The 12,950-nt window shown below is 39.7% G+C and overlaps 1 protein-coding gene across 2 annotated transcripts in view; it reads left to right on the forward strand.

Moving 5' to 3' along the window:
• Positions 1-12,950, forward strand: part of LOC136877420 (zinc metalloproteinase-disintegrin-like 4a) — a 194,720-nt gene that overhangs the window by 105,841 nt on the left and 75,929 nt on the right. For both annotated transcript variants that reach the window (XM_067151441.2, XM_067151443.2), the window contains one exon: positions 2,519-2,629. In XM_067151441.2, coding sequence (XP_067007542.2) covers positions 2,519-2,629 — 111 coding nt within the window. The remainder of the gene's footprint in view (positions 1-2,518; positions 2,630-12,950) is intronic.

Genomic DNA, 12,950 nt, shown 5'->3' on the forward strand with positions numbered 1-12,950 from the left:
CAAAGTAGCATTTGTAGTGGCTCCAAATACTGACAAAAAGCAGGAGACATGTCTGAGATGGGGTGGTCACGTACTGCCCAGGAGTAGTCCCTCAGTAGTGAACGTGGCTCTAAATTTGAACCCGGAGGGCTGTTGACCACGGGGATGGCCAAGGCTTGACACATTATGGAAGGACATGTGCTTGGTGGGCATTACTCCAGTTGATGCCAAGGATGGGAAGTGATGGAAAGCAAATTGCAGAAAAGCAGACCCTGCAATTATATGGAATAAACACTAGGGAGAAGAAAATGATTACCAGTTATAATTAAAATGAATCGTCTCGCTCCTCGGCTGAATGGTCAGCATACTGGCCTTCAGTTCAGGTGGCTCCAGATTTGATACCTAGCCAGTCAAGTACACTAATCAGCCAGCACATTATAACCACCTACCTACTATCCATATAAACCCATCCAGGTGATAGCAGCATCACCTGACAAGTAATGACTGCTAGTCAGACATACGCACGGTGCATGTAGTATCAGTGAACCTGCTGTCATGTGTAGAATGGGGAAGGCACACAGTCTATCTCAGTTTGACCGAGGACAGATTGCGATGGCCTGGAGGCTCGACACGAGCATTTTGGAAACTGCATGACTAGTTGGGTGTTCGAGGAGTGCTGTGGTGAGTGTCTTCAACAAGTGGCGAAACCAAGGTGCAACCACGTCCAAACGTCAAGGGTTTAGGCAGCCACCCCTCATTGCAGATGTCGGACGTCGTAGGCTGAGCACACTGGTAACAGGCAGCAAACTGTGGTGGAACTAATATCAGACTTTAATGCTGGGCAGAGTACAAGTGTGTCTGAACACACAATGCACCGGACACTCTTAAGGATGAACCTCCGCAGTCGACGACCCATGCATGTGCCAATTAACACCACAACATCAACAACTACGACTGAAATGGTCACGTGACCATTGTCACTGGACTTTGGCACAGTGGTAGAGCATTGCAAGGTCTCATGAATCATGATACCTTCTTCATCATGCCGATGGGAGGGTGCGAATCTGTTGTCTTCCAGGGGAACAGCTCCTTAACACCTGTACTGCAGGATGGAGACAAGCTGGCGGCAGCTTAGTTATGCTCTGTGGAACATAAATGTGGGCATCCATGGATCCAGTGGAGCTCGTGCAAGGCACCATTACGACCAAGAAGTATCGTACACTGGTTGCAGACCACGTACACCCCTTCATGACTATCATGTTTCCCAACAGCAGTGGCATTTTTCAACAAGATAATGTGCCATGTCACAAGGCCAGGAGTGTGACGGAGTAGTTCAAGGAACACAGTGGCAAGTTGCGATTGATGTGCTGGCCCCCAACTCACCAGATCTTAACCCAATCGAACTCATGAGCATCAGAGCTCATCGCCCCCTCTCCAGAATTTACGGGAATTAGAATGAGCAGATGTGGTGCCAACTCCCTCCAGCAACCTACCAAGGGCTTATTGCTTCCATGCCAAGATACATCACTGCTGTTATCTATGCCAAAGGTGGACATACCGGTTATTAGGTAGGCGGTCATAATGTTCTGGTTGATCAGTGTATTTTAACATAATATGGTTAATTCCTGTGTTTTGCAGACTTGGTGCTTGTACTCATTGTAAGACATATTTTCATTTACATACAACATATCACACTGCAAGCTACCAAAACATGAAATACTGCTCACAGGGTTGGCATCAGGAAGGCTGTAAAAATAAGCTTAATCAACATTAGTACAGAACCCAGATAACTGGGAAAATGCCAGAGAAGAAAAAATTAAAATGAATCATTTCAGAAATAAATATTTTATTTTGTATTTTAAATCCCCTTCATGTAAAACAATCATTTCAGAAGTGGATCCAGTGGAGCTCGTGCAAGGCACCATGACGACCGAGAAGTATCGTACACTGGTTGCAGACCACGTACACCCCTTCATGACTATCATGTTTCCCAACAGCAGTGGCATTTTTCAACAAGATAATGCATAATGTCACAAGGCCAGGAGTGTCTATGAAAAATATGGGTATATGAACTCAAATTGACTTTGAAAAAAAAAAGATCCTTTCCTTCTGGGAAAACCCTTTTGACTCAACAGATTTTTTTACAAGTATGAATATTCCATTGGCACAGGGAAGACTTCCTCTTTCCCACTGCTTTGTTAATTGAAATGATTTATGGTGCACTGGGAGAAGTTGAATTTATACAGTATGTACTGTATTTGCATTTACTGATAAATTTAGATACGTCCTTTTACTGTTGAGTGTGGCTGATGACCTAGATGTTAGGCCCCTTTAAACAACAACAACAACAAGAAGCTACTGTTGAGAGTTTTGTAAAAGTATATAAATTGTGTCATTCATGTCATTAACAAATTTTCCGAATTATCTGGACTGGACCCAGTTCCAATTGAGCTAGATAAATGAGGTTCTGCTGTGTCTACAAGGACAGTTTTCTCTGTTACATGTTTTGTAAATCTAATATAATCTTTCATTAAATTAGTTTCCAAGGTAGAAGCGTGAGTCCAGTTGAGTGGAGTTCCTGCAGCCTGGAGTATTTGTTACTTGCCTTTGATCATGGTATGGATTACTGTCTACGAAACAAGCCAACAAGGTATGAAATAAAACTGACATTTAACTGAAAATTTGCATAAATGGTAACCAGTTGACACTAGTTTGGTACAGTAATTTGACTTGAACTCTGTTAAAGGCTTTCTTCAAGATTTCACTTCCAAACAAGTTCTCAGAATTGACTGATTAAAAGGTTTACCAAAGTGAATGAGAGTTGAAGTATCTGACTCATGTTTCAAATGTTACAACTTTGATCCTGGCAGCTTAGTAGGTTTGTAACTGTTGGAATAAATAATAATAATAATAATAATAATAATAATAATAATAATAATAATAATAATAATAATAATAATAATAATAATAATAATAATAATAATAATAATAATAATAATAATAATAATAATAATAATAATAATAATAATAATAATAATAATAATAATAATAATAATAATAATAATAATAATAATAATAATAATAATAATAATAATAATAATAATAATAATAATAATAATAATAATAATAATAATAATAATAATAATAATAATAATAATAATAATAATAATAATAATAATAATAATAATAATAATAATAATAATAATAATAATAATAATAATAATAATAATAATAATAATAATAATAATAATAATAATAATAATAATAATAATAATAATAATAATAATAATAATAATAATAATAATAATAATAATAATAATAATAATAATAATAATAATAATAATAATAATAATAATAATAATAATAATAATAATAATAATAATAATAATAATAATAATAATAATAATAATAATAATAATAATAATAATAATAATAATAATAATAATAATAATAATAATAATAATAATAATAATAATAATAATAATAATTGTACCGGGTGGTACACCTCCACGCCGCTAATTCGAACTTTGCGCCAGTTGAAACTCCTCTACTGGAGGAAGCCTGAACTTTAACTACCGGGTTAATTCTCAAGTTTCTCAGAAGATGTCCCTACTAGTAAATTTTGAAGCGTTCTGAACTGTGTCGTTTTCGATGCATTTTTGTTTTCTCTGTAGCAAGAAGTGCGAACATTCTCTTCTAGATGGCACCTCTTATGAACTACAATTGTGCACTCTAGTGCGAAGTGTAGGAACCTTTTTTTTTTTTTTTTTTTAAGAAATTTAGTATTTATAAGTTTGTTCTTTATTAAATTTCTTTCTGCCATTGTTTAAGTTGGCAATGTTAACCCTTTCTTTCTGCCAGTTTTGAAATTAGCCAATCATAAATTTCTGTAATTAATTTTCCACCAATCCTGGTTTTCTTCTTCAGTTTTGACATGTAATCTTTTGGCCGTCCAATAAAAAGCTTGTGGGCGGGTGTTCTTATTCTTGAAAGGTCTCGAATGTTCCACGAGGGTATATAAACTGCTGATTTTTGGGTCTCTGGGCCACTTCAGTAACATCTCTCTTAGTGCAATTATGTAGCAGGTGGTGGGAAGCGCCTCTTTCTTCGGGCAGCAGTTCATCCGTAAGGTAATGGCCTTTTAATAACTTCATTTCTTGGTAGTTCAGCAGTTTAACTCTCGGGGCAGGTTCGAAACTTTTATCATGTAACCTTCCTAAAATGTAAAATACGCTTGGTCTAAATTCTTTCTTTTTAACTACAAATTGGGATAGAGAGTGCCTAACCCTCTCGAGCTCCCACTCATATTGTTTTGAGGTGACTACGTTTTTATAACTGTTTCTCTTCTCTTCGTAATATGATGATTTTCCTATCATGTCACCTCCGTAGTATGGGATTAGCCCTTGCATAAGCGGCCTAGAGCCGAATAGGTTTTAATAAAGTATATTCGGAGTGCCAGTTACGCCTCCACTCAAGTTTGTATTTTGGGGCCTTGTAATTTTCCTGTTTATTTACTAAATCGGCCTCAGTAGGTTGGGTATTTTTACCCCTGTGTTTATGTCCTTAGAGGACAGCTTGAAGGTGGAATTTGGTATGGCCTTTGATAGACTGGAACTTTGAGAGCAGGTTGCTCTTCCAAAAAAATTTGTTTCTGTGTGCCTCGAGGAGGCTTTTACTATGTAATTGAGAGCAAGTGCTCTTGAGCATGATTGGGGTCTTCTGCCCCTTGGTTGAATCTTGTATATGGGTAAAGTTGGGCTTATAGCTCAAGAATTGTGTGTCTGGCTCTCGGAGCCCAAATCCTGTAACTACTGTAATTGTACATTCTCGATTTGTTGCTAGGCTACTAAGTACCTGTTATATTTGTTACTTCTTGATCTTGAAAAGAAAATATAACCTTGTTAAATTTTAAATTAACTTTAATTTCGTAGATTGAGACCTATTCATCCCAGCACCTTCTTTCACCACTAACTACCACGGATAACTCCGTAACAATAATAATAATAATAATAATAATAATATATTATTATTATTATTATTATTATTATTATTATTATTATTATTATTATTATTATTATTATTATTATTATTTTGCGAGGGAATGTAGAAAATCTTTCATAAGACGCTTGTGAGGGTCCGCACTCAACAAATGTGTGGAGATTCTAACCCACTAAACCCCACACTCCCTTTCCCACGACATTTATCTCCGCCCCGGAAACCGCTCTCGCATTACTTCAGGACGGATGTCGTGCTTAATGCATCTTGTGCTTCATCTTCCTTCTTCTGCTTTACTGACTGTTGTAATCATCCAGGTCCTTCTTCTTCTGACGCAGAATATTTTCTACGTAGACTGCCACCTGGTCCCAAGATTCTTGACTTCGTAGCATTACTGACACGATCCCTCCTGGTGTCAATTCTCCCTGCATAACTTCTAAGCATCTTCTTTGTGGCAGCCAATGAACACACACAAAGAAAGTATGTAATACGTCATCGATATCACCGCAGTACATGCACACCGGACTGGTTGCTAGCCCTAGCCTATGAAGAAATTTTCGGAAGTATCCATGATCTGTAAAGAACTGTGTGAGATAGTAGTTCACTTCACCATGATTTCAGCCAACCCATACGCCCAGAGAAGGTATCAGTCTTTTCATCCATTTCCCTCTAGAGTCATCTTCCCATCTTGTTTTCCATCGTTGCATTCTGCGACTAAGAGCCAAAGCCTTTGCCCTTTTCCTTCCTAGCTCTTCTTGACTTACTTGACTTAATTCCTGTTGTTCCTTGTGGAACATAGGGCATCAACAAAGCATCTCCATCTGATCCTGTTGTCAGCCAACCTCTTCACCTCTCTCCAGGTCTTGCCTCCTTCCATTGCCTCCATGTGTACAGATCTTCGCCACGTTTGTTTGGGCCTTCCTCTCCTCCTTTTACCCTGCGGGTTCCAATCCAGTGCCTCTCTCTCGATGGCTTCATTCCCTTTCCTCAACGTATGCCCTATCCATTTCCATTTCCGCCGCTTTATCTGTATGGCCATCTCGGTTTCACCCGTCCTTCTCCATAGTTCATGATTGGAGATTACTTCCGGCCAGTAGATGTTTAAAATCTTCCTTAAACAGCGGTTGACAAAGGTCTGCAACTTGGAGGTAATCACTTTAGTCACCTTCCAGGTCTCGGACCCATACAGTAGAACAGCCTTGACATTACTTCGGAAAATGCGAAGTTTGGTCCTGATAGATATTTTGTTGTTCTTCCATACCGGATAGAGCCGAACAAAGGCACCATTTGCTTTTTGTATACGTTGAGAAACATCCTGTACTGCTCCTCCATCTTTGGAAACTACACTGCCCAAGTAGGTGAAACTATCCACATCCTCTATAGGTTCATTGTCCGACTCGTTGGCTGAACGGTCAGCGTAGTGGCATTCGGTTCAGAGGGTCCCGGGTTCGATTCCCGGCCGGGTCGGGGATTTTAACCATAATTGGTTAATTCCAATGGCACGGGGGCTGGGTGTATGAGTTGTCTTCATCATCATTTCATCCTCATCACGACGCGCAGGTCACCTTCGGGTGTCAAATAGAAAGACCTGCACCTGGCGAGCCGAACCCTTCCTGGGATATCCCGGCACTAAAAGCCATACGACATTTTTTTTTATAGGTTCATTGCTGAAGACAAATGGGTCTAGTTTGTTGGTGTTCATCCTTAGGGCCTTGGTCTTCTTTGAGTTAATCATTAGTCCCACCTTTTTTCCTTCTTTTACCAAGTCTTCAATCTTTGATTGCATTTTGTCATGTGCCTCAGACAGGAGACACACATCGTCAGCGAAGTCTAGGTCTTCTAACCTATTTGCCAATCCCCACTGGATACCACGTTTCACATTTCGTGTTACATTTCGCATTACCGCATCAATCACCACCAGGAACAAGGTTGGCGAGAGGATACAACCTTGACGTACTCCTGAACGTACAGATATAGGTTCAGATACACGGCCCTCATGTATGACTCTGCATGTATAATCACGGTATGTTTCCTGAATGAGGTTGGTAATTTGTGATGGCACACCATACCGCTTCACTTCCTTCCACATAGCTTCTCTGTTGATCGAATCAAAAGCTTTTTCGAAATCGATGAACACTGCATAGAGGCGAGATGACCATTCAGCACACTGCTCCAGAATTATCCTCAAGGTGTTTATTTGGTCTACACACGAGCGATTTGATCGAAAGCCTGCCTGTTCCCGTCGGAGCCTCAAGTTGATATACTCCTTAATTCTGTTTAACAAAACCCTGGTGAAGACTTTGCCAGGGATTGAAAGAAGCGTAATGCCCCTCCAGTTGTTACAGTTTGACGTATCGCCCTTCTTTGGCAACTTCACCAGCAACCCACATTTCCAATCTGTCGGCATTTCTCCATTAAGCCATATCTTCTCAAATAGCGGCTGCAACATATTGGCAGTGGTATCCATATCAACCTTCATGACTTCTGCTGGAATATTGTCAACACCTGCTGCCTTTCCAATATGTAACTCTCTCAATGCCCGCTTGATTTCCTCCACTGTTGGAATGCAGACTTTAATCCTTGGGTCAGGCTGGGTTTCTTCCTCTTCTTCGCCTTCTCCTGCATCTACTTGCTCCTCCAAGGAGTGGTTTAACACTGCAGAGAAATGTTCCTGCCATCGCTTCAGTTGATCCTCGGAGTTTGTTAGGAGGACACCATCTTTGTTTCTGACTGGACGGTTTTTCTGCATCTGCTTCCTTGCCAGAACTCTGGTGATGGTATAGAGTTCTCTAAGATTTCCCTTTCTGGCTGCCTCCTCTGCTTGTTGAGATAGGTCATCTATCCATTTCCTTTGATCTCTCCTCACACTTCTCTTTACTTCCTTATCCTTCGCAGCATATTTGGATTGCAATTCTGCCTTCCTTGCTCATGTCTTACATGCATTCATTACTTCCTTTATCTCTTTCCTTTGTCTGATAATTTCCCATGTCTGGTCAGTCATCCAGTCTTTTTTCCTCCTGTCCTTAAAACCCAGGATATTTTCACTTACTTCAGTAAATACAGATCTAGTCTTCACCCATTTTTCCTCAATAGTTTCATCCTCCACCTCAGTGAGTGCTTGGAATCGATTCTTTAGTTCTATCCTGAAGGCTTCTTTCACATTTCTGTCATTCCTTAGCTTTCCAACATCATATCACTTCCTTATTTGCTCTATCCTTCTCTTTTGTGCCTGTATCTTCATTCTAAAGGTAGCCACAACAAGATGGTGATCACTACCAATGTCTGCACCTCTCTTAATCCTCACATCCAACAATGAACTCCTCCACCTTCGTCCAATAGCCACATGATCTATCTGGTTTTCTGTCCTATGATCCGGTGATACCCATGTCACCTTATGGCAGTCTTTATGTGGAAATATAGTACCACCAATAACCAAATCGTGGCTTGCACAGAAGTCCACAAATAGCTGTCCATTCTCATTTCGTTCCCCTAAACCATGCCTTCCCATAATATGTTCAAGTCCTTCGTTGTCCTGTCCCACTTTTGCATTCAAATCTCCTCCAACTAGGATGATATCCTTCCTTTTCTGTTTCTTAACCGTTCTATTAAGATGTCCATAGAACGTCTGTTTGTCTTCCTCCTCCGCTGACTCCGTAGGTGCATAGCATACTATCAACACAATGTTTCTAATATTGGTCTTAAAACGTGCCACTATTATCCTTTCCGTCACTGGGTACCACTCCATAAGGCTCCTCTTGGCCTCCTTATCCATTAATATACCCACACCTCCATAACTCGCTCCGTCGCCCTCGGGTCTCCATCATGGGTTACCAGTTCCCCAAACTCACTCCATCTTACCTCACTCAAACCTAGGATGTTCAGGCCATAACTCCTCATACATGCCACTGCCTGTCGTAGCCTTCCACTTTCCCACAGAGTCCTCACATTCCATAGCCCAATTTTCGTTTGCCTTTTCAAGCCAAAGGTCGTCATCTTCGGATCCGTCCGGTTTCTCATTGTTGATGTTTCTGTAATAAGGTAATTTAAGGTTGTGCGAGTTATTGGCCCACAGCACCCAAGCTTGGTGGTGGGGCTGCCACCTACGCCTCCAAGCCTGCTGTTTTCTGTTGGGGTAGTCTCCCTTAGCCTTTGAAGATCCCTCTTCACCACAAGGCAGTGGTTTTCCTCTTTATTTTACCCCAAGAGGAAGGGTTACCTCCTCCACCAACTTTGCCGTACCAAAGGTCTCCTTCTCCGCCTCAGTTGCCGTTAAGGACTTCACCAGAGCCCCGTTAGCCGTTACTTTTCAGGGTTCCTGTAAGGCCTTCACAGCTATCGTAGCGGTCCTGGGGCACACAAGGTCCCCACTGTACTTCACCCTTACAGGCTATCCCCTACTTCGTACCGTTGCCCGTCCCCCACGACGTGGACGAGGGGTTGGACTTATGGGGGACAGCTCTTCTTGTGTGAGCCAAATTTCTTGTCTTTCGAAGGCCAACAAGTCAATAGGAGCTATTGCTGCTACTACTAGAATCGCAGGTTCTGATACTGTGTGATATGCGCAAGCAATTCGTAAAGCTGCTCTCCGTTGTACAGCCGCAATTCTTGTCCAATATTTCGCAATTTTTAACAATTCAGCCCAAATTTCCGAACCGTATAGCAGTATCGATTGAACAGTCGACATGAGAAGCCGCCTTTTACTAGATTTTGGCCCCTTGATATTTCCCATCAGTCTACTCAGTGCAGTCATGGTTTTCGCTGCCTTATCTGTTACCCGTTGGATGTGGCCCCAATATGTAAGCTTAGTATCAAGCGTTACACCAAGATATTTTGTGCTCCTAGTTGTTTCAATGGCTATCTGCCTGATCTGCATTGGTACAACAGTATTAATCCTTTTCCTCGCCAGGAGGACAATTTCCGTTTTATGATCTGCGAGTTCTAACTTGTGATTTATTTAAATTGAGCCAGCTCTAGGTTACGGGTTACTATCACAGCAGCCACATCATCAGCATAACCCACAAGTTTTACATCTTCTGGCATCTCCAGCCATAACAAACCATCATACATGATATTCCAAAGGTGTGGTCCGAGAATTGAGCCTTGCGCTGCACCAGCTGTGAACTGTTTTCTTCTCTGACCATCTTCCATGTCGTATAACAATGTATGGTCTTTCAAATAGTCTCGCAGTATATACATGAGATATTCTGGTAGCTTGAAAGTTTCTTGTAGAGCTTCCAAAATATCACTCCATCTTGCCGAGTTGAAAGCATTTTTAACATCTAAAGTCACAAGAAGCGTCAGCTTTCTAGACTAATGATTACCCAATTGAGCTCGTTCTGCTGTCTTCACCACTTCCTTCACAGCATCTAGCATTGAGTGACCTCTGCGAAATCCATGTTGTTGGTCAGATAGGTCGTCAGCTAATCGGACTGCTGCTAGTATTCTCAGTTGTAGTAGCTTCTCTAAACCTTTCCCGGCGGTGTCTAGCATACATAGAGGTCTGTAACCCCAGTTTTCCCTTTACTGATCAGAACCAATCTAGCTATCTTCCAATGAAAGCTGAAAATACCCGCTTCCAAACAATGATTATACATTCTCAACAGCAGTTGAGGACATAATTCGACTGCCACCTTCAGTACTTCTGCTGGAATACCATCTGGTCCAGGGGCTTTCTTATTTTGAAGGGAATTAATTGCTGTTATCAATTCTTCAGTTGTAAAAGGTGGTACATTATGTAGTTCTTTCTCGGCCTCAACATTATTATTATTATTATTATTATTATTATTATTATTATTATTATTATTATTATTATTATTCTGCAAGGGCTCATAACATCATCAGAATGTGACATAATGGAAAGTCATGGTAAACAAACCAGCAGGCTTAACACGAGTGACAACGTATTTCAAAACAGTGTTCTCCTTGGGTGTAACAGTGAGGAGAGAAGAACCACATTAACAATTTCAGCAATTATTAGAAGAATGGGCCCAGGTTTTAACATAAATGGTTTTGCACTTAATAATATTTATCAATTTGTACTTTAATAAAAAATTAAAAACTGTGATCTGATAGAATCTGATGACATTCCTTCAAGAATGAAACATGTCATTCAATTTTGATCAAGGTGTTTCCCTTTCAAGTATAATCTGTTGTTAAATTATTTATTTTCCAGATTTTTCTAAATTTTATTAATCATAAATTTTGGCAGTAAAAGTAAAAATTAAACTTGTGTCCTCATCCCGAGGTGGTGCATCTCTTTTCAGGCACACCCCCATTGGAGGTGAGCTGCGTGTACCATTTGAACCACATACCAGCCCTCCTGCCATTCTTAAATTTCTGGCAGTACTGGGAATCGAACCCGGGCCCCCGAGGACGGCAGCTAATAACACTAATCGTTACGCTACGGAGGCGGACATTTTGGCAGTTAGAGTTGCAGATTATAGTGATAGATTAATTAAGTTGAAACTGAAAGAAAAGAAAAATGAATGAATGAATGAATGAATGAATGAATGAATGAATGAATGAATGAATGAATGAATGAATGAATGAATGAATGAATGAATGAATACTGATCTGCATTTAGGGCAGTTGCCCAGGTGGCAGATTCCCTATCTGTTGCTTTCCTAGCCTTTTCCTAAATGATTTCAAAGAAATTGGAAATTTATTGAACGTCTCCCTTGGTAAGTTATTCCAATCCCTAACTCCCCTTCCTATAAATGAATATTTGCCCCAGTTTGTCCTCTTGAATTCCAACTTTATTTTCATATTGTGATCTTTCCTACTTTTATAAACGCCACTCAAACTTATTCGTCTACTAATGTCATTCCACGCCATCTCTCTGGCTTTCATCGTAATTGGCTTTCACTATAGTAAAACTTTATCCACTGACTTTTTTTGGGCATGCTCAGTGTTTATCTGGAATTAGAATTTGGCTGTCATCCTTATGTACTTTATTCACACTTCCTAACAATGTTACACATTCACAAAATTGAAAACTACATATTTATAATTTCTGGGTAAGGGTTAGTTTAGGTTTCTTCATTGCTATTTAATAGCCAGTCTACTGTGTTGGGTTGATAGCTGTTTTCTACCATGACTTATTTTATTATATGTATTTTGTTGTCAAAATCCATTTTATTCATTGGTATGGTTAGAGCTCTATGTATCATTGCACTGAGTCCTGCTATTTTCATGTGATCTACCTCCAGTCTTAGCAATCCTTTGCAGAGTTTTGGGAATCTTTCTTTATTCCTTCTTTATAGAACTTTTCTTTCCACTCTGAGAATAGATCACTTCACTTAATTTCTTTGGAGGCATTTCCATTTTATAAAGACTTACAACCAACACCGAACATACAATAATTGATCTCCAACAGGAGTTCACTGCACAAGTTCAGCTGCAGCACTCTTACTAAGACAATTCACAAATAATAATATTCATCATTAGGGCCACTAAGGACAGTGAGATCTCAACTGTTTGTCTTCTTGCGGACCCATCAGGTTTTCACCCTTTTGGAGTGTGTTTTCTTCCATGCAACAGGATGGACATGTTTCATTCAAGTTGGGACTTCCTCTTGATGAACCTGTCTAAGTTTGTGTTTGAGTGGTGCTCGGAATGTAGTGTCTGTTTCTGTGATTCTATACTTTTAAAAAATCCTATTGATCTCCACCAACCAAGGAGGAATCGTTTTGAGACTTCTGAAGTAGGATAACAAATATTTACAGATTCTTCCAGCTGGCAATCTGAAGCGATGAGCATGGAAAGTTATCCTTTTTTTTTCTGGATTACGCTTGATATCTTTTTGGTGTGGGTGTATAATTCTAAATTGCTCTGAAGTCTGTAAACACCATTGGTATCTTCTTCTTATTCTCTTCTGCTTCTTCTTCTTCTTCTTCTTCTTCTTATTATTATTATTATCTATATACTTAAAACACTAGAGTTATTTTTCTTACATCGATTTTGAGAAAACGGCTGAA

Source organism: Anabrus simplex, chromosome 7, assembly GCF_040414725.1.
Source record: "Anabrus simplex isolate iqAnaSimp1 chromosome 7, ASM4041472v1, whole genome shotgun sequence".
NCBI lineage: Eukaryota > Metazoa > Arthropoda > Insecta > Orthoptera > Tettigoniidae > Anabrus > Anabrus simplex.